The 20915-nt window shown below is 58.3% G+C and overlaps 1 protein-coding gene across 7 annotated transcripts; it reads left to right on the top strand.

Annotated features, from left to right (window-relative positions):
- The first annotated feature begins 10006 nt into the window (after positions 1–10006).
- Positions 10007–13063, top strand: LY6H (lymphocyte antigen 6 family member H). 7 transcript variants are annotated; one of them, XM_070631220.1, is made up of 5 exons: positions 10027–10178; positions 10400–10471; positions 11329–11456; positions 12195–12314; positions 12481–13063. In XM_070631220.1, exons 3-5 carry the CDS (start codon positions 11390–11392, stop codon positions 12714–12716), a joined length of 423 nt encoding a protein of 140 aa, XP_070487321.1. In that variant the 5' UTR covers positions 10027–10178; positions 10400–10471; positions 11329–11389; the 3' UTR covers positions 12717–13063. The 7 variants fall into 7 exon arrangements, with proteins under 7 accessions (XP_070487322.1, XP_070487321.1, XP_070487323.1 ...); XM_070631225.1 differs by lacking the exon at positions 10027–10178 and adding an exon at positions 10765–10865 and having other exon boundaries at positions 10301–10471; XM_070631223.1 differs by lacking the exon at positions 10027–10178 and adding an exon at positions 10765–10817 and having other exon boundaries at positions 10454–10471.
- The last annotated feature ends 7852 nt before the right edge of the window (positions 13064–20915 follow it).

Genomic DNA, 20915 nt, shown 5'->3' with positions numbered 1-20915 from the left:
ACACAGCGCAGCGGCCGCTCCCACCCGGAGGCCCCCTTCTCACTCTGTGATGGGGTTGTGCCCATTTCCCTGCTGCACCTTGTAGCCCCGATGCTGGCGCATCTTCCCTGCCAGCTTCTCCCACAGCGCTCCTGCCGGTGACCCATCCTTTCCCTAACGCCATCTCCAGGCACATCCTCCTGACTCCTCGGGCACACTGACCATCTCCACGTGCCTGAGACCGGACACCTGAATGCCCTCCAAACCCCTCCCTTCCTTCCTGATACACTGTCTTCCCCACCTACCCAGCAGTTCAAGAACAACGAGTAAGGCCTCGCTATGCCGCCTTCCTTCTTTTCCCTGAAATGCAACTGACCAGCGCGTTCCATCGCCCTACCCCACAGCTCAGACCTGCCCCTTTCTGTGCTCCGCATCTCTCCCCTGGAACAGAGGAGAACTTGGAAACAATTCTGAGCAGGAAGAAAAATATTTTTACTTGCACTTGTTTGCGAGGGAGCCTGACCCCTGGGATCCTAAGCACAAAGGATAAAGGATGCAGCAAGAATTTAAGGGACAACCCCCAGAGATCCAGCTCGTTTCTCTCACTGATGAGGAGGCAGCAGCGTCCTCCGCTGACTCTCATCCCTGTGGGGCCTCTACTCGCCGCAGACGTCAGAATCACGGGTTTCTTTTGTAAGGGTGTCAGCCCCGGTGAAGGTCTGGTTGACCTGGGCTGAGTCTTCCTCCATTTAGGGTTCCAGTGCTCCACAGGGTGTTACATCTATTTGTGGTTCATCCCAGGATTCGATGTGTTTTTCTGAGTCTGATGCTCGGTCATGTTGGCCACAGGGCAAGGGGCCTGGGGTCCCCAGGGCTGGCCATGGAAGATGCCTCCTGAGTGCCTATGTGAGAACAGACCCCCTAATGGTGACAGGGGGATGTGGGACACCCAGGAGTGTCCACGTGGGGTGGACTCCCTGTGACTCAAGGTGTTTGCATATCAGGATGAGGTCGAGGCCCAGGGGCTCCCCCTCCCTGGCCTCGGTGGCATCCTGGGGTGGGGCTAGGTGGGGGTGGCTGTGGTCGCTGAGCCCACTCCCAGAGCTGATGCATCCATCCACGATGTCCTCCCTTTCAGGGGTTTTGGGACCTGAGTCCAGGAAGCACAGGCTTCTCATAGGCGACCCCAAACCCTGAGAGCTGGCCCCAGCCAAGACTGCGCTCTGGGAGCACTGGGCTGCAGGCCACGCAGGGAGAGGGTCGGACAGGGAGACGGGGGGCTTCTTGTCCTGAAGCCTCCTGAGAGGAGGGGGCAGATACCCCTTAAATGTTCTCTGGAACCTGCTTTGCTGGATCCTGAGCTGGTACAAGGAACTGAAAGGAGGACAGTGGCTGAAGCTGAGGGTGAGGGGATGAGAGGCGGGAGAAGAGGCGGAAAGGATCGGCACCAGACCTGCAGGTCCTTGTGGGCCACGTGGGGCCTTTGGACTCAATCTTGAGCACAACCAGAAGCCCCTGAAGGGTTTAAACAGGGAAGTGACCCAGTCACCTGGATGTCTGCTGAGGCCCCTCGGGCTGCCCAGGATCATGGGCTGGGGTGGGTGGGAGGGGTGCAGGGAGCCCAGGTGGGGCCCTAGTAGGGCTCCACGGGAGTGACAGTTAGGCCTGGATCAGGCAGGACCTGGGAGGACAAGAGATGGACAGAGTCTTCCCAGAATGCTGCTGGCCCCCACAGGCGGTCGGACCTGGCTTGGTCTCCTCTCTGGTCCTTGGCCCCTGCCCACCTGCCTCTCCCCTTTAGCTGGGACCACCCTCGGCAAGCCCTTCGCCAGGGATGGGACCCTCCTTGTGCTGCCCCCAGCCCCAAAGGGGACCCCTGGGGGCTCTGCTCCCTCCAGCTTGGGGCGGGTCAGCTGTCTGCCCCTCCCTCCCACGGTTCACCGCCCCAGATGGGTCTGCGTGTGAGCTGACATGACCATGAGCATCCCTCTGCCACGTGCCCGGGCCCAGAGGCATCCCTTGGTGCTCAGCACCTCGCGTGGACAGGCAACGGCCAGGGTGGGTGAGGCCGGGCAGCCTTCCCTTGCTCACGGGGCCTGTTACACCAGGAAGTTGTGTCCTGAGGCAGCTGCAACAGATCACAAATTTGGTGGCCTTGATGACAAAGAGGTTCCGGGGGAGGAGCCTGCCTGACCCTCCAGTGCCCGCGGCTCTAGGCTTCCTTGGCCTGTGGCCGCCCCACTGCAGGTCTGCCTCCCTTGTCACGTGGCCTGTCCCTGCGTGTCTGTGCCTCAAGTCTCTCTATCCTTTATCTCATGAGGACACCCCCCAGGGACCCAGGATCCACCCTAAATCTGGGATGACCTCCTCTCAAGGTTCACAGCTTAATCCCATCAGCAAAGACCCTTCGTCCCAATAGGGTCACAGTCACAGGTGCTGGGGATTAAGACTCAGACATCTTTTTTGGGACCACCATTCAGCTTAGCACGCACCCTGCCCCCGCCCCCCCCCCGCCACTATTCTGGGGGCTCCTGGGGGTCAGGAGCTTTCTCCCTCTCTGATTTCCACAGCCCTTCAGGAAACGTTTGATATGGGACCAACACAGTGTCCCTGTCGACCCTTGGCTGGCCCTCTCGGTGAGGCAGGGCCTTGTTTTGGGAAACGCCCCTTCTTTGTAACCGGGCCTGTGGCTGCATTCACGACCTCCGCCGGCTCAGAGGGATTCTGACCATGTCAGCCAGGAGTACAAGGCCGGCAGCTCTGCAGCCCGTCTCCCCGTGACCCCAACCTCGGCACCCTCCCGCTGGGGCCTGACCCAGAGGCTTTTGTTGGCTTCAGAGCTCCAGACGCCTGGCAGCCCAGGGCAGAGAGTGGCGGCCTCCGACGTCGTCCCTGGTTCTGATCACCTGGGAGGTGGCTCTGCTGTGGGCGGCCCGGACCCTGAGCATAACGTGAGACTTGGGCCACGGCCACACAGTCATCCCAGGCTGCGGGACGACAGCGTCCCTCACCAGGATCTGGCATCTGGGCCAGGTCAGGCTTGGAGGAGGGCCAGCTGTCACCAGCTCCGTGCAGAGGTTGTCCAGACAGAAAAGGCCAGGGCCCCACACTGGCGTGTTCTGCTCTCATTCCGTTACAGAAAGCGCTTTCTCCTGCTAATCACGACAGACTGTTACTCCCGTTTCCAAAAATCCTGATAGGGTGAAACTGGCCCACTTGCGTTGGGAGGAAGGCAGAGCAGCTTGGAAACAGCCGGGAATCTCCGTCTCCCTGGCAACCAAGCCCAGCATGGGGAGAACCCTCTGGGTCTTTGCTCTCCGAGGAGCAGGCCCAGAGCTGCATCCTCAGGGGCTGGCCCCTGACCCCTCAGACGTTACTCCTAGGACATCTGGCAGCTGACTCCTCCTGCCACGATGCCCAAGCCAGGCCTGACCCACCTGTGTTATCTTTTGCTGTACAACAAGTTACCCCAAAACTGAGAGGCTTAACACAACACCATTTATGCTCTCATGGTGCCTGTGGGCCAGGAATGCTGATGCTGGGCCTCGGGCTCACGTTCTCTCTCCAGCTTGCTGTCAAGCTGTCAGCTGGGGCTGCGGTCTCATCTGAGGGCTCGACTGGGTGGACATCCACTTCCAAGCTCCCTCATGTCGTTGCTGGCAGGCCTCTGTCCCTGTTGTGGGGGTCCCCACCATGGGGCTGCCTCCCGACGTGGCAGCTAGCTTCCCCCAGGATGAGCCACCTGAAAGCAAGAGCGAGTCCACGTCAGAAGCCACTGTCTTTTTATAACCTAATCTCAGAAGTGACATCCAGTCATTTCTGTCCCAATCTCTTCACCAGGAGCAAGTCTGTAAGTCCAGCCCATGCTCAAGGGGACAAGATGCATGAGGATGAGAATACCAAGGGGTTCTGAGAGCTGTCCACACACCCAGGCCCAGATGTGGGGGGCTGGCTGCCGAGCCTGAGGTGTGCGGGGGCCTTCCAAGTGTCTGCACAGAAATTTGTCAGATTCCTTCTCCAGCAGTGGACTGACTGTGGTCAGCAGGGGCCCCATCAAGGGACACCCTGAAGCACCCCCTGCCTGGGCGAGGATTCCAGAATCCAGCTGACCAAGAGGGACGGAGGCTGGCCTTGTGTCAGGGCACCAGGAATGTCTGTCCCCCTCTCCCCTCCACCCCATGGAGAAGGCGGTGTGAAATCTGAAATGGACATGTCAGTTCTACCATGGATGGCCGGATCCGGACACTGCCGGCCTCCACACGGCCTGAGCGACCCCTCACCCTTCCCCCTCCTACTCCTCCTGCCTCTCCTCCCTCCCCGTTCTCCTCGCTCCCTTGGCTCCTCCCTCAAACACTCCTGCACTGTCCTCCAGGCCCCCTCAGTGTCTCCTGCAGAGAGGCCTTGTCCGCGCCGCCGGCTTCCTCTCTCTGGACCCCTCCTCACGGTCTGTAGCCACCTTTCTATTTGCTCTGTCGTCCCCTGCCTGCCTTCCCTCCCTGGAATGTCAGCTCCACAGGACAGGGATCCTCTCTACTGCTGTCACCCTGTGCCAGCCGTACCTGGCACGCAGCGGGTCGTGACTGCTCCCAACTGAATGGCTGACTGTGCAGGTGGTGGCGACCTCTCATGCTGCCCACCCTGGGCTGGATGCCTAGTGCTTACTTTACCCATGGTGCCTTTGTGGCCCTCAGAACGCTTTCACGTGGTTACTGGCATCACCCCCATTTTACAGACAAGGAACTGAGGCTCAGAATCACACAGCGTACCCTGAGTGTGGTCCTGGGCTGCCTGCATACAGAGCCTGGGTCTTGCCTTTGTGCGTCTTGCCTCTGCCTTAGGAAAGAAGCCCCGGATGAGGCTGGCCATGGGGACATACGAAATGCCCGCAAGAGCTCATAACAGAACCATGTGCAGAGTCGGGGAGAGACAGGGCCGACCTGCCGGGACTGAGTTCTCAGTGAGTGTGTGAGTGAGTGTACGAGTGTGTGCATGTGTGCAGGTGTGGCGGTGTAAATGCATGAGTAGTGTGAGAGTGAATGTGTATGTGTGAGTGTGCACATGTGTGTGAACACAAATGTATGTGCTGCACATGCATGTGCGTGAACGTGGGGCGTGCATGTTAGTGTGTACGTGTGTGTGAGTGTGTGGAGTGTCTGTGCACACACAGGCAGCTGGGAGGCGAGGAGGCCTAGTGCACTGCCTTCCCCAGCGGGGGACCTGGTGGTCCCTCGAGCCCGGGTGGGGTGTCCCGGCCCAGGCCTGGGGCTGCAGGTGGGTCTCAGGCCCAGAGGCAGGCTTTGTGCAGCTTGAGCTCCTGGTGGCCATTTCCTCAGCGTCGGTACTTTCACGAACTTCTTACACTGCGGGGAGGGTGCTCTGGAGCAGACTTGGGCTTCCAGAAAGTTCATGCGTCTTTAAGGAGCCGCGCATGCTGAGACACGGCCGTGGGCAAGGGCAGATACAGGTGTGGCGGCGTGGACCCTGGCGCGAGGCGCGGGCCTGGCAGAGGCTGCGTGCTGGTTGCGGGGCGGCGGGGCGTGGTCTGCGCGAAGGGCTCCAGGAGGCACGGTGCGCTCGGGGAGGGGCTGGGAGGACTCGAGACCCCACTCGCGCTGCGTGTCCAGGGCCCCCGGAGGGCCAGTCGGGGGAGGTGGGGGTGCCTGCGACAGTTCACAGCATGAAGGCAAGGGCGGGGCAGAAGGATTCGGGGGTCGATGGGGAGGCGGTGGGTGTGAGAGCAGGTGGTGCGGGGACACAGGGGGGACCCAGTGCGGCGTCTCTGCGGGAATCTGTCTCTGATGGCCTCCACCCTCGACACGGGGAGGGTGGGGAGGAAGGTGGCATGTGGGAACGGTACAGGAGGCAGACGCTGGAGGCAGAAATGCCACAGGGTGGCGGCCTGGAAGGAGTTGGCTGTCCCACGGATCCGCTCGGGGATACACACATGCAGACCTGGGCAGGGCCGGGGTGGGGGTGTCTCCGAGGGGCAGGTGGGCTGTGAGCAGAAGCTGAGGGAGAAGTAAAGTAGAGGGGCAGGTGGGGTGGGGAAGGGAGGGGCGGGACCTGGAAGCCGGGACATTGGGGCTTTGCTGAGGGCCTTGTGGGTGAGGTCTGGTTGGGGGGCTACCCTGGGAGACGTGGAAGCGGTTGGCGTAGCCTGGGGGTGGGGTGGCAGCAGGAACAGTGGGACTAGAGAAGAGAATGGGCCCCTGGGAGAACCCTTGCTGGGACTCTAGCCAAGGTGGGCCTGGCTGACCTGAGTGGACGATAGATAGCCAGCCAGCCAGCCAGCCCCCGGACTCATGGTCACTGGGGTCCAGGCGGAACAACAGGCGTGAGCTCTCATCAGCCTGAGGAAGGGCGGGCGCTGGTGTCAGGCCCTGGTTTGCATCTTAGCAAGAAGGGCCGAGTGCTTGGGGCTGGGCCCCACGGCTGCCCGGGTGGGGCCTGGGGACCCCTCCCCTGTCTCTCCACTCTCTCCCCCGAGATGGCATCTGTTCCCTTCGTGCTGACCACGCTGTGTTGATGTCTCCCGCCCAGACCCTCCTCCGAGCCCATGTGTACCTGAGGTCCCTGGGTGGGGCCTCCCGGCTGTCTCAGACTCAGGAAGGTGCTTTAGCACCCGCGGGGGAGCTGCTCTCTCTGTCCTCCAGGCCTGGACCCATCGGCTTCCTGAGCAGGGCCTGGGAGGCAGGTGTCCTGGACAGACATCGCCAAGTCTTGCGAGCCCGGTCACCTACTCCGCTTCTACCGCCATCCCCTGATCTCAGCCACTGTCCTCCTCACTGACCTCTGAGCTCCATTCTGGAAGCTTTCGGTCCAGTCTCCACTCAGCGGCCACAGGGATCGTCTGAAACGTAAGGCAGTGGTGTCTGCCCCTCACCTCAACCCTTTTCATTCCCATTTCTGCAGACCTTGCCAACCGCTGACCTCGAAGCCGTTCCCAGGCTCTCTTTCCTTCGTCCATCTTCCTTTGATGATGAGAGGAGGGCCAAGAGAGCCAACCAAAAGGGACCAGAGCCTCGATGTCAGGACCTACGAGTCCCACCAGCTCTCCCTCACCTTGGGGGGAAGCCACTCCTGCATCGGTCACAGTTCTCCATGGAAGCAGAACCAACGGGATGCGAATATATAGAGAGGTTTCTTTCAAGAACTGGTTCATGTGATTACGGAGGCTGGCAAGTCCAAAATCTGCAGGGTGGGCCAGGAGGCAGGAGAGTCAGGAAGAGTCGATGTTTCAGTTTAAGTTCAAAGGCTGCTGGCAGAATTCCCTCTTACTCGGGAAAGGTCAGTCTTTTGTGCTATTCAGGCCTTCAACTGACTGGACGAGGTCCACCCACAGCATGGGGGGCAACCTGCTTCACTCAGAGTCCACTGATACAAATGTTAACCTCATCCAAAGACATCTTCACAGAAACATCTAGAATAATGTTTGACTGAATATCTGGGCACCACGGCCCAGCCAAGTTGACAGATAAGATTAGCCATCGCATTGGATAAGTATTTTGTCACTTGCAGTGTGAAGACTTCCCAACCAGTACACTGAGGTGCTTAGGACACAGTCTGGGGTCTGTACTGGGATTTCAAAGCCACCTGGGGTCTGATATTGGCCCACTTTTCTAACCTCATCTCCCTCTAATCTCCCTGGACCGCCGTGTGCCAGGCACGCTGACCTCCTTTCCAACTCTAACGTGGCACAGGTTGACCCTCCCCTGTGAAATGCTCCCCCTGGCCCTTCTGCTGGTTACCCTCGAAACCCCCTCTGCCTCCTCAGCATCTGCACACAGTCTCTGTGCAGACGACCAGAGCTGCCTCCTCAACAACGAGGGTCCCCGGACCCTTCGACTCCACCACCCCTCCCGGGCCACGGGCTGTTGCTGTCCTGGGTCCTGTTCAGTCTGTTAAAACCTCACACAGGAGACCTTCTCACTAGCTTATATGACAAACAATTTAGATTTCCCTTCTTTTTCTTTTTAAGACTGTTTTTTGTTTTTTTCCCTCCCCCAAGCCCCAGGACACAGCTGTATATTCTACTTGTAAGTGCTTCTAGTTCTCCTACGTGAGCCACCACCACAGCGTGACTACTGACAGATCAGTGGTGTGGTTCTGTGTCCGGGAGCCAGGCCCAGGCTGCTGAAGCCATGAGTGCCAACCTTTAGCTGCTAGGCCATCAGGGCTGGCTCTAGATTTCCCTTCTTGAAAGCCAAGTTCTTCACTCACAATTCCTTCTTGCGTTCCTGCCTGTCCTCTGGAACACTTCCTCTTGAAGTGCATTCTTTAGGAGTTCCTTTAATGAAAGGTTGTTAGTGGCGAACTCTCAACTTCTCTGATTTATCATTGATCTGAAAACATTTATTTGTCTAAACTTTTATCTGAAGAATGTATTTTGTATTTATTTTTGGAAAACAGTGTATAAAATTCTTAGTAGGCAGTTATTTCCCTCTGAGCACTTTAAAGATGCTATTTCACTGTCATTTGGCCTCCTCTGCCGCTGTTGAAATTCTGCTGTCAGCCTAGCTGCTGTTTCTTCAGAGTCGATCCCGTTTCTTTTTGGCTATTTTAAAGCTCTTCTTTCATCTTTGGTGGTCTGCAGTTTCACTATGTTGTACATAGGTGTGAATTTTATTTTTATTTATTCTATTCAGTTTTCATTATAGTTTTCAGTAAATACTTCTCTCTCACCAGTTCTGGAATATTCCCAGGCATAATCTTTTCAAATATTGACTCTTTTTCCTTTCTGACTTCAACCAGACTTATATTAGCTCTTGGCACACCATCTTTTGTGTGTCTTAATTTCTCTTTGCTATGTTCCATCTCTTTATCCCTGGTGCCACATTCCTCATAATTTCTTTAGATTTATCTTCCAGTTCACAAATTCCCTCTTCCACTTTGTCTAATTTGCTCCCTAACACGTTTGTGAAATGGTTTTTGTTGTTTTTTAAAAAACAGCTTTATTGAAGTATAATTCACACACCATAAAATTCAGCCTTTTAAAGCCTACAATTCAGTGGGTTTTAGTATATTCACAGAGTTGTGCAATCATCAGCACTATCTATTTTTAGAACACTTTCACCACTGGGAGAGCCACCCCTTGACCATGAGTAGTCACTGTCTACTCCTCCCCTCCCCCAGCTCAAGGCAACCACTCATCTATTTTGTTTCTCTTGGATTTTTCTATTCTGGACATCTTCAGAGAAACGAAACCATACAATATAGGTTATTTTATGACTGGCTTCTTTCACTGAGCATAATTCTTTCAAGGTTTCTCCTGACATTATAATTTCAATAAAAAGTTCTTCCTTCTAAAGGTTCTGTTCTTTTCAGTAAAGCATGGTCAGTGTTGACAGTGTCTCCTTCCTTCCTTTAATATGTCTTAAACTGACAAGACATTAATTTTATATTCTATACCTGATACGCTCCATTTGGAAAGTTTGTGGGGGTTTAAATCTGTTACTTGTCATTGTTTCTGCTGTGTCTTACTGTGAGGGCTTATTTTCTCTGGATGTTGGCTGATTTTTGACTGTGAACTCATATCTGAATTCCATTGAATCTGCGGGAACCCCAGTCCCCAAGTTCAGGTTGCTTGTCTGTTCCTTTGCCTTCACTCTGTGGAGTGGCAGTGGAGCAGTGAGGTGTCCATCCTCTGGAGTCAGGCTGCTTATGTCCCAGCATCGGCTGTCACCTGGTCACTGTGTGACCTTGGGTGGGAAGCTCAACCTCTCTGAGCCATGTTTTCCTTAACATAATATGGGGATGATAATAAATATCAAGTGTTTAAAACAGAACACATAGTATGCGCGTAATCAATGCTAACTATGATGAGCACACCTTGCAGTGACATATTAGTGACAGTCATTTCTCTAACGTAAGACTCAGGGAGGCAGAAACCCTCTTCTACTTTCTCACAGTGTTGCCCAGGGCCTAGGGCAGCGCTAGCCAACAGAGAGTACCCTGTAGAAATGTGTTGGACAAATGAAGGCAGGACGAAAAGGAGCGACCTCCAACACTTGCACGGCAGCTGTGGCTTATCCAGTGCCCTGCAGAGCCGGACTCCAGGCACAGGGGACGGCAGGCGCAAAGGCACTGCACCTCAGACGCTTTCTGGAGCGGGAAGCGACACCTAAAGCTGCGAAACCGGCCGAGGCGGGGGCAGAGGGCCTTGAATGCTGGGACCAGTACTTGGGACTTGCCCTCTGGGGGTGGGTGTGCTTGGAGACAGCGGTCCTAGGGGGTTGCGGCTGCTGGGGGCGCGTCTTGGGTGCTCGCGGGAGGAGAACAGCCTGGAACAGTCGGAACCCGGGATGGGAAGCGGAGGGGCCCCAGGGCTGAGCGTCTGTGACCCGGGACCCGCGCAAGCTCCGCGCTCATTAGTTACCTCCCTCCCTCTCTGCGTCTTTGTGCACTTCGCTTCCTTTCGCAGTAAACGTTCTTCCGAGAAATTCCAAGGGGATCTCAGCCAAGCGGAGGGGGAAGGGATCCTGCTCTCGCCTGGGTAGGGGAAGGTGGGAGGGGGGAAGGGCGCAGGGGGAGCGGCGGAGGGAGCGGGAACCGGAGAGGGCTGGCGCGGGGGCGAGCGGGGCACCTGCTGGCGAGGGGGCGCAGGACGGCCCGGGACCGCGACCTGCCGTAGGCCCCGAGCCCCGACCCCCGACCCCCACCCGCGCGTCTCCGCCTCCCCCGCCCCCGCGCAGCCCCCGCCCGGCTCCGCCCCGCCCCTCGCGCGGGGTCCGCGTCTGCGGCTGCGTCCCCCGAAAGACGAGGCTGCGCCCGGGTTCCGGTCCGCAGGGAGACCGAAGGGCACCGCCGCCCGCGCCCCGGAGTGCCGACACCCCAGGGATGTGAGTGCGCCCCCGACCCGAGGCCCGCGCTCCCCGCCTCCATCCGCGGTGAGCGCCGAGGCACGCGGAGCGGGAGGCGAGGGGCGGGGGCTCGGCGCGGGGTTCCCGGCCCCCCAGCCCAGGGGTGGGGGTGGGGACGTGGCGCGCGCCCCTCCCCCTCGGCAGGTACTGTTCGGTCGCACCTTGTCCTACCCTTTCCTCTCCGGACACACCCACCGATCCCCAGGGTGGAGAAGTCTCGCCCCCGAGCCCCCCATCCGACAGGTGACGAGCGCGGTGGGGGCGTTTCGGGCTGTCACCCAGCCGGAGAGGGCAGACCTCTTCTCTTTGGAGGCGATGCTGTGATGGTGGATGCTCTGGGGGATGGGCTGGGGGTGGGGCTTTCCGAGCTCCCAGACGACCCCCGGCCTTGGATTCCCCGGAGGAGGTTGCATCCGCAGGCCAGAGAAGGGGAGGGTCCTTCGGGCTTGACAGCGGCCTGGGTCGCCTGAGCGAAGCTTCTCTCTGCCAGGCCTGCGCCCCAGAAGACCCCCACCCACAGCCCCTGCGCTGTCCTGAGGCCCGCCTGGAGCATGCTGCCTGCAGCCATGAAGGGCCTCAGCCTGGTACTGCTGGCCGCCCTGCTGTGCTCTGCGCCCGGTGAGTCTGGGGGCGGCCCGCGGGGTGGGCCGGGTCGCCTGGAGAGCCCGAGGCGGCTCTGGAGAGAGACAGGCTGGGGGGCCACCAACTCCGACGGTAGCCGTGAAACCCACACCGCCTCCCGGACCCCTGCGACCCCGGCCCGGCCCTTGCCCCTGTCGCCCTGGCTCACGCTGCTCCAGCTGCAGCCACGCGGGTCCCTCCCGGCCCCTGAGGGCGCCGAGTGCTCTTCCGGCCGGGCCTTCCCCCAGCAGCTCGTCCGTCCTTCGGGGATGTCTGTCCTCAGTGCAGGGCTTCTTGTGCTCCATCTCTTCTCAGAGCCCCACCTGATCTCCCATCCAGTGTGGTTTGGTTTTTGTAGCTTGCAGCCAACCTAACCTTGAGGCATGTGTGCTTAGGGGGTAGTAGAGAGTGTAGGAGGGCACCATGGGTGTGAGATATGTGTGCCTGGGGGTGTGTGTGTGCATGTTTATGGGGCCAGGCAGGGGGCATGGGGGTTTCCAGAGTCCCGCTGGTGGGACCCTCCCCTGGAACTGCCCAGAAGGCTCACAGATCCTCCCAGGCCTGTCCTCCAGGTGCCCGTCTGGCCTGGTCACTCCTGGCCAGGGGGTGCCTGGCCTCCTGCAGCCGTGTGGTTCTCCTAGGAATGCCTATAGCAGGCAGCGGGGAGGATGCAGGGGGCTGGCCGGCCTGCCCCCCTGGTTGGTGTGATCATGCTCCTCCTCGTGCCCCACACAGCGCAGGGCCTGTGGTGCCAGGACTGCACGCTGACCACCAACTCCAGCCATTGCACCCCGAAGCAGTGCCCGCCGTCGGACACAGTGTGCGCCAGTGTCCGCATCACCGACCCCAGCAGCAGTAAGTCAGGACTGGGCCCGAGTGGGGAGAGGGCAGGGGTGCCATCTGAGCTTCTCTGACTGGGCACGAGAGTAGGTGCCTGTCTCTCCCTGGTCCTGGCTGGGTCCTGGGCATGAGGCAGAGGGCCCCGGTGGGGTCTAATGCCCAACTCCCCTCTTTTTCCCAGGAAGGAAAGATCATTCCGTGAACAAGATGTGTGCCTCATCCTGTGACTTCGTTAAGCGGCACTTTTTCTCAGACTATCTGATGGGCTTCATTAACTCTGGGATCTTAAAAGTAGAGGTGGACTGCTGCGAGAAGGATTTGTGCAACGGGGTGTCCGGGGTGGGGGGCAGCCCCTGGGCCCTGGCCTGGGGGCTCCTGCTCGGCCTAGGGCCTGCCCTCCTCTGGGCTGGGCCCTGAGGTCCCCTCCCTCCCACAGGGCTTTTGAGCTTATTCCGCGGAGCCGGTGGTTGCCCTCTCCCCAGCCTGGCCTGGCTGGGGTTGGGGCAGCCTTGGCCTGGCTCCATGGTCTGTGGCCCTCGCCCCTCCCCGAGATGTGAGACCTCCCTGTCTCTCTACCAGCGTCGAGTCCCAGCCAGCAGGACATCTCTGGGAAACCAGGCATCGGGCAGGAGGCGTGGGGGGTGAGGGCAGGGGGCTGGGACCCCCAGCTGTCTGAGGGGAAGCCAGGCTGAGCCAGGCCCAGTCCAGCAGCCTGGCTGTGAGGGCATCTTCTATGGAGAAATAAAGTCACTTTTGAGTTCGGAGACCTGGGTCTGAGTCTGGGTGTTGGGGGGCGGGGGGGTTCCTGGCAGAAAGCAGGGAGTGAGGTGCTGAGAACAGGCAGGCACTGGCACTCTTGGGGGCCGTGGGGTGAGCTGGGCTGCCTGGGGGACCCAGGGTTCGGTAAGGTTTGGGAGCAGCCGAGGGGCGGTTAGAGTGAGAGGAACAAGATCACAGGGTGGGCCTGAGGGCGAGTCCTTACAGCCATGTGCGCGTGCCCTGTGGACGCCGGACACGCACACAGGCTGACACTAGCGCACACGCAGCCATGCCTGCAGAGTGGTACACTCCACCTCCATGCTGTCGTCTTTACACGTTCACACTCTGAAACAGTTACATCACACCAGCTCATGGATGGTGTGCCCCACTGTGGGCACACCCACACATCTCCATGTTTGTGTGCGCACTGCTCTCGAGCTCTCAGGGCCCTGCGCATGCCCCGTGTGTGGGTCTCCTCTCGCTCTTGCTCTCACTTGCTGTCTCTCAGCCTCGAGGGCGGTCATCTTTGGGGGCCAGCTCCCCTGAGAGCTGTTGGGGCTGCTCCAGGCTCTGGCGAAACCCTTGCTTCCCAGACTCTGCTTCTTAACCAGACGTCCCCTGCCCCCACCCTGAGCTGGGTGCCACTGTGGGCAGGGTCCTGAAGGCCAGCCCCCTGACCAGGGGCTGAGGAAGCCCACGCCCTGTGGGGGACGCTTCAGGTGGGAGGAGGCAGACCAGGCCCGAATAGGTGAATCCTAGCGTGCTGCTTTTCCGGGTCCTTCCTGCTCCAGGGCGGGCTTATGATTTCGTCCCTGCACCCTGAGTCCAGCGCAACCTCCCACACCCGCTGGCCGTGTGGCTTGTCCTGCGGCCCAGGCTTGCTGTGTGACACTTGGTGGCTGCTCTAGGCTTCTCATGGGGTCTGGTCTTTGGCCAGATCTTCCTTCTCTCTCTCTGGCTGCCTCAGGCTCTGGTCACTTGTGGGTCCTGGGCTCCTTGGAAAGAACAGTGGTTTCACTGAGAGCTGGCCTTGGCATTCCTCCTGGGGCTCCTCTGCATGAGTGAGGGGGAGGGATGTGGGGATCCAGGGGGAGTGAACCAGGGAGGAGAGTGGGGTCGCTGGAGATAGGTGTCAACTTCCTGCTGGTGGAAATGGCCGAGGGACTTGTCCAAGGGTCGTCTCACGCTCCATTGTGAGTTTGCTCTGCTGCTCTGCAGTGTACGCCAGCCCCCCCACTTCGCACCAAACCTCAGTAAAGTGTGCTACCCACCGCCTGTGTGCTGCTCTCGGGAGCATAGGGACCAGGGGCTGCTGGCAGGTGACCTGTAAAACTGCTGCTCGCTCATGGGGAGTGTGAAGAGAAGCTTGAGGATTCGGAGGAGGCCGGAGGCTGGGAGGCTGGGAGGCTGGCGCCCGCGAGGCTCTGGAGTGATGGAAGCCATGGAGGAGCTGGGAGGACATGGACTCGCCGCCCCACGGGATGGGGTTCAAACCAACTCGTGTCAGTCTTTGCGTGCTGGATTTATTGTTTGGGGGAAGTGTTGAAAACACAAAAGTGAGTGAAATTCTCCCAGCTCTTCAGAGAGTGATTTACGGTTAGAAGTGAATGGGGCTCTCGGGGAGGGCAGCATGGCCCGGATGCCCGATATCTCAGCCCCCACTTCCCAGCTGCCGGGTTGAGATCTGTGCCCCCCGCCCCCCCCCCGCCATGAGCGTCTGAGTGTAACCCCCACCTTAATAATTGTCATCGAAGGGTTGAACCCCGCAGTCTGTGACGTGCCTGCTCCACGGGGCACATAGATGGTGCAGATAAACCAATGTACCACTTGGTTCTTTTCTGAACAATCCACCAGGGACATCTCTCCTGGTCAGCGAGTCTAGACGGCCCTCTGGTTTCAGTGTCAGCCGAGTGTCCCTTGAAGGGATGAGCTGGGGTTTAATGACCCGCCCTTACCTGTGGGTGGGGAGTCGCTCTCAGTGTTTTCATCAGCACTCTGCCCTCACCGTCCTCGGCCTCCTGTCCCGATGGGCTTACGTGATTCTTTATGTCGGATCGACTCTGAGAGGTGGGCAGCTGAGCCAGGGAAGGGATCTACTTAACACCGAAACAGATTCCTCAAAAAAGGTTGGGTCAAGTTGCGTTCCCACGTCCCTTCCACCCTCACGAGCAGTGGATGTCATCCAACTTCGGGAATTTTTGCCTGTTTGGTAGACAAAAACAGGATCTATTCTGATTTCCATTTAAAAAAAGATTCGTGAGGTTGAGCATCTCCCGTTTCCGTTGGCCATTGCTTGTCCTCTGTAACTGTCCCATCACACCCTTCACTCCCCCTTCCACGAGGCCTTGGTCTTGTCTTGCTGATTCGCAAGACTTCTGTGTGTGAAGAACACGGTCTTTTCCGTGGTGTGTGTTCTGCAGACGTTTGCCTGTGTCTTTGCTTGTGGCGTCTGCACTGTACACATGTGCTTGTTCTCGAGTGCCGTGCGGTCGAGTCTCTCATTGTTTTTTAATGGTTTCTGGGCTTCGGATCTTAGGAGAATTTCCTCTGCCCTTCCCTTATGGAAACAGCCCCTGCATTTTCTTCTAGTGCTTTTACAGATTTGGCTGCTACGTTCAGACGTGCAGTCCACCTGGAGCGCCCGGAGGCAGGGCCTCCTTCCAAATAAATGGCCAGTTTTCTCAATGCCACTTATTAAACATCCTGTCTTTCCCTGTTAGCTTGACGTGCTGCCTTGATAACAGAATGCGTTCCCACGCACTCTGCAGGCTCCACAAGCGTGAGGCGAGTGCCCCTCCCTCCTGTTTTGTGCAAAGCTTGTTGCTACTTCTCACAATCTATTCTTACAGATGAGTTTTAGAATCTGTTTGTCCAGTTCTAGAATAACACTCAGAACTTGGATGGGAATTTGACGCAGTTGGATCTGAGGTGGGGAAGGATGGTGTGGTCACTGTGCTGAGTCTTCCTGCCTGGAAGCTCCGCGGAGCCGGCCCCTTATTTAGCCTCCTGATAACGCCCCTCTGTGCAGTCTTCCGTCTTCCTCGTGCGGGTCTTGTGTCTTCCTCGAAGGACTTGCCGCTGGGTAATTTATGGTTGTACGGTGTAGTATATGGTGTAAGCGGGATTTCTCCTTTGCCTTTAAATCGAATTGGTCATTTTTGGTGTGGTGAGCCAAGGTTCTTCCTTTTCTTTGTGACGCTCTTTCCAGAAGTCACGGCCTTCTAGAAAGCACCCCCCCCGCCCCCATTTAAGCAGGATGACCGGCAGAGGGACTGAGGGGTCCGTAGGTGGACAGCTGACAGATTGTGGCTTCCGTGTTTCCAGACGCCCCAACCCTGTGTCCCGGGCCTTTCAGAGACAAACGTCAAGACAGAGGAATGGAGTCTGCGGAGAAGCACCTCAACACACTTCCAGACAAGGAGCAGGAGGAGGAGGGAGGGAGGAAGGGAGCTCCTTAACCCAGGGAGAGATGCCCTGGGCTGAGAGGGGAGAGGGATGGAAGGACTGGAGGGTGGGGTGGGTCCCAGAGGGAGGCTGCTGAGGGGCAAGGTGTCAAAGATGATGGGTGACGGGGTCTGGGCAGGTGGGCCACTGACAGCTTCAGGTGTTGTTTCTGTGCTGTGGCCCAGGAACAAGGCGCGGGGCGAGGCACGCAAACCAGCGTGAGGGCCATCTTGGTGCCACCTGCGTGCATTGGTTGATGGGTGAGGATTGGATGGACCGAGGGGCATTGGAGCAGATACGTGAATGGACAGATGTGTCAGCCCGACTCCAGTGGACACAGCCCTGGGACAGGAGCTGTGGCGCCCTATATTGACCGAGACAGTGGGCTCTGCCACCCTGGCAGAGTGGGTCTGGAGAGAAAACTCGATATGGGAATTATTACAGTTACCTTCCTTGTTCACCTGAGGTTTGGGGCTGTGCTCACATGCTGGGTGTCTCAGCCCAGAGTCTCTGAGTCGCTGGAGGCAGAGGGGTACACAGAGGACTCTGCTGGGTGGTCTGAGGAGCTGCTCCAGGTGGCAGAGCTGGCCGCTGGGCACTGCCACTGGCCCTCCATAGCACTCTCAAGTGGCGGCATCTGCCTGTATATCCCTGGCAGAGCCGAGGGCATGTGGCGACACCCTAGGGGCCAGGAAGTTGTGGAATGTAGTTTCTGAATTCCAGAAAAGTGTGGTTCACAAGGTGGGGACTGTCAGCAATGTGCAGGGGGTGTAGGGGTGACTTGGGGCAGCTGCAAATGGCATTGTACCCGGAGCACGGGAAAGTTCCTTATTTTCCAATGCATTTCCTCCTAAACTCCATCGTGAGCAGAGTCTCTTAGATTTTCAAGGTATACAACCCGGTAAACTACATGAAGATAATTTTTTTTCAAAGATAAGCTTTTTGGTGAGGAAGATTGGCCCTGAGCTAACATCTGTTGCCAGCCTTCCTCTTTTTTTTTTCTCCCCAATGCCCTAGAACATAGTTGTATGTCCTAGTTGTAGGTCATACTAGTTCTTCTATGTGGGATGCTGCCACAGCATGGCTTGATGAGCGGTGCCATGCCCACACCCAGGATCTGAACAGGAGAACCCTGGGCTGCCGAAGTGTAGCGCGAGAACTTAACCACTCGGCCACGGGGCGGGCTGCTGAAGATGATTTTGATTCTGCTTTCCTAATATTTTTATTGCTTATTTAACTTTTGTTTCTATTGCATCCGCCGGGACCCACGAAGCATAGTTGAATAATGACAGTGACCCGGGGCGTGTGGGTTAATGGGTAATCGATGTTTGCTTTTGGATTTGAGAATCAGTCTTTATTCAGCTTCGACTTTTTATTTATTCGTATTTCAATTCGCTTTTTTTTATTAGCAATGGCTGATGAATTTAAAAGAAATACTCTCCCGTCGTCTGTTGTTGTAAGCACACGTTCCCTCGTTGAACTGGCGGTTGATAGAGTGGGTTCTGTTGCTGGACTTGCTGTTGGCGAGCCAGCTTGGCGTGGCGGCACAGATCCACCCCGTGGGCCCCGGGGCGGAGTTCTTTCCCACCCCTGCCAGATCCACATCGCCGGCGTTTGGGGAGGACTTCTGCATCAGATTCGCGATCCAGACCTGTCTCTGGTTTTCCTTGGATAGCTCTGCTGGACGTGAGGATTTCAGCAGCCTTGTAGACCAGACGGGCGATTTCCTACCTCCCATGCTCTGGAACATTCCAGCTCTGGGGGGCCATGGAGTTCATCTTCCCCAGCGCTTCCTTGGAGGTGGGGGCGCGGCGGGGGCTCTGATGCTGGCTCAGGGAAGCTGCGGGACTGATGGGTGCTCCACGCCCTGCCCCCTGCCCGGCGGGTGCTGCCCCTCACGAGAGGCTAGGGCCTGTCCCTCTCAGAGTGTGTGTCCATCTCATCCTCGTTTGCACCAGATCGTGGACCAATTAGAGGTCTTGTTATGTCCACTCGATACCTGGGAAACAGACTTGGAAGAGGGAAGACACCAACATACCAAAATCTTCACGAAATGCCTGGATTCATGTGTCTCTTCTACCACCTACTTGCCATGTGATCTTGGCCAAGTTCCGCGTTCCCTTTGAACCTCATTTCTGTATCTGTGAGTGGGTACACACCCAGCTCACAGCGGGGTTGCACGTGGAGGAGGGGCTGTGCCTAGAACCTGGGTCTCTGGCTCCTTCTGTTCCAGCCTGGCAGAAGGCTAGTCCAGGCAGGGTGGATGGAAAGTGGCGGGGAGTGCAGGGGTGTGGGAGGATGAACACCTCCCCTCACTCAGTTCCCTCCTTGGGGCTTAAGGCTTGTCTCTGACCCTCGCCCCCCGCCATTGTGTCCAAACACCTCCCAGACTTCAGGGCTCTTCTTGAGCACAGCCCCTCCTGGGACACCTTCTCTCACCGCCTCTCTCCCACACCCCACCTCCTGGCCTGTGCTCCCAGCCCCCTGTCCCCCAGGATGGCTCTGCCTTGTCTGGTCCCGTCTGGATTCTCTCACTCCCCCAGCCCCTGCCTGGGTGCTCCTGTGTCCTCCTCCCCCTGGGGCCCTGGGGGACAGCTGCAGCTCAGCCCTGCACAGGACACTGTTGGTCAAAGGAGTTGAGCTGGACAGGACGCCCAAGCTCCCGGCTTCCGCACGCTCTTCAGGAGGCACGTTGCTGTGTGATGTTCCCACCGGGTCTCCTACTGTCACCCAGTATGTGCATGCTGGAGACCCAGAGGTCCTTGGGGTTTCACAGCAGGTGGGAGGGAAGTGGCTTCTCCCGAGGCAGGTGAGGAAACGAGGCAGGCGCAGGAAGGTCTCTCGCTTCCCTCCAAGCTCCCGGGCAGCCGTGGGGTCGGGGCTGAGCTGGAGCAGTGGCTCTCAAACCCCAGTGTGCACGAGAATCCAGCAGATGAGGGTCTGAGCAGGCCCGGGCCCTCGCCAGGAAATCCCGGTTTAGAGAGCCCTGCGGGGGCTCCAGGAATCTGTGCCATCTACATCCCTAATAAGCAGAGGGTGCCCACCAGAAGGGAGGTGAGGAGTGAGCTAACAGTTTTATGTGCTTATTTATTCCCTTTACTAGTGTTTGGGGGCCAGGTGCTAGGCTCTAGGCCCTGGGGACAGAGCAGTGGGCAAGACGGGTGAGGGGCCTGCCCCTGCGCAGGGTGCCATGAGGAGCTGCAGCCCTTCGCTGGTGGGCTCCCGAGAATGAGGCCTGGGGGCTGGGGGGACAGGGGAGCGTGGGGCAGGGAGAGTTGAGGGGACTCGAGTCCTGGAATTAGGTGAGAGGCTCCTCCGTTTTTTTAACTTAGTTCTTGACTAGACGATCCACTCCCGTCAGTAAAGCAGGTGAGAAGTGCGCCTCGCACCCCCGGTGCCTCCGCCCGCAGTGCTCCTGTGCAGCCCCTCAGCGCATATTTGTGCAGACCGGGGATGCGAGCACCCACTCCTGTTCTCCACGCCCTTTTACGCAGACGTTGTTCACTGTGAGTGTGTCGCCTGGAGACAAGCTGCTAGTCTCTCTGCGCGGTGCAGATGCGCTTTCCCGCTCTTTCTTACGGCCATGCTGTGCCCTGCAGACCGACCCTCTCTTTCCAGCTTGTGTGCTCAGTCCCGGCTTCATGTTGAGGGTGCCTCCACCTGCAGTGCTGTAATGTGTCACCCAGCACGTGTGTCCGGGCAGCAGGTCCCTGGAGAAGGCCTTGCTGGGCGAGGGTCTGAGCCTTTGTCACCGTGATGGGTGTGGCTGCCATACCTGCCTTGGGAGTTGTGCCAGTCCCACTCCGGCCAGTGATGCCTGAGACACAGAGGGCCTCTTCCGGTTACACTGCATCTGAGGGCATCCCAGTGCTGTTGCACTCGTAGTGAATCTTTCACTCACCCCTTCTCTCTATTAGGGCTTTATGCATCTGTGTGTCCCGGCTGGCGTGGAAATCCCGGAGATGTACAAAGAGGAGAAGGTCTGATAACGTGACCGCAAGTGAGGAGAGGGAGGCGGGGGTGGACTGCAGGTCTGGGCTGCGGATCCCTCAGTCCCACCCGGTGAGACGCACTTTGAGAGCCTGGGCAGACACCGTGGGGGCCATGAGGGCCACACCTCTCACTGTTTGGGAAAGGGGGCTGGCTGTTATCAGGGAGACCACGTGCTGCTGGCCCTGAGCTTGGGGAGGGCTTGTCAGGTGGGTCTTGGTGCCAGTGAGCTTATTAGGGGAAAGGGTGAACACTGACTGACAAAGTTCAGGCTTGAGCCACCTGAATTCCAGAGGACCAGGCTGGCTGGGTGCCTTTGAGCTCCAGCCCATGGGCAGTGAAGAGCTGACCGCATATTGGAGTCACGGGCTCCGGTCCAGGTCTTCAGAGGGCCAGCTGGCCACTGTGTGGAGGTGGGGGAGG

This window comes from Equus przewalskii, chromosome 8, assembly GCF_037783145.1.
Source record: "Equus przewalskii isolate Varuska chromosome 8, EquPr2, whole genome shotgun sequence".
Taxonomy (NCBI): Eukaryota; Metazoa; Chordata; class Mammalia; order Perissodactyla; family Equidae; genus Equus; species Equus przewalskii.
The sequence above is the reverse complement of the archived record's forward strand: the minus strand, read 5'-3'. Positions and strand labels throughout refer to the sequence as shown.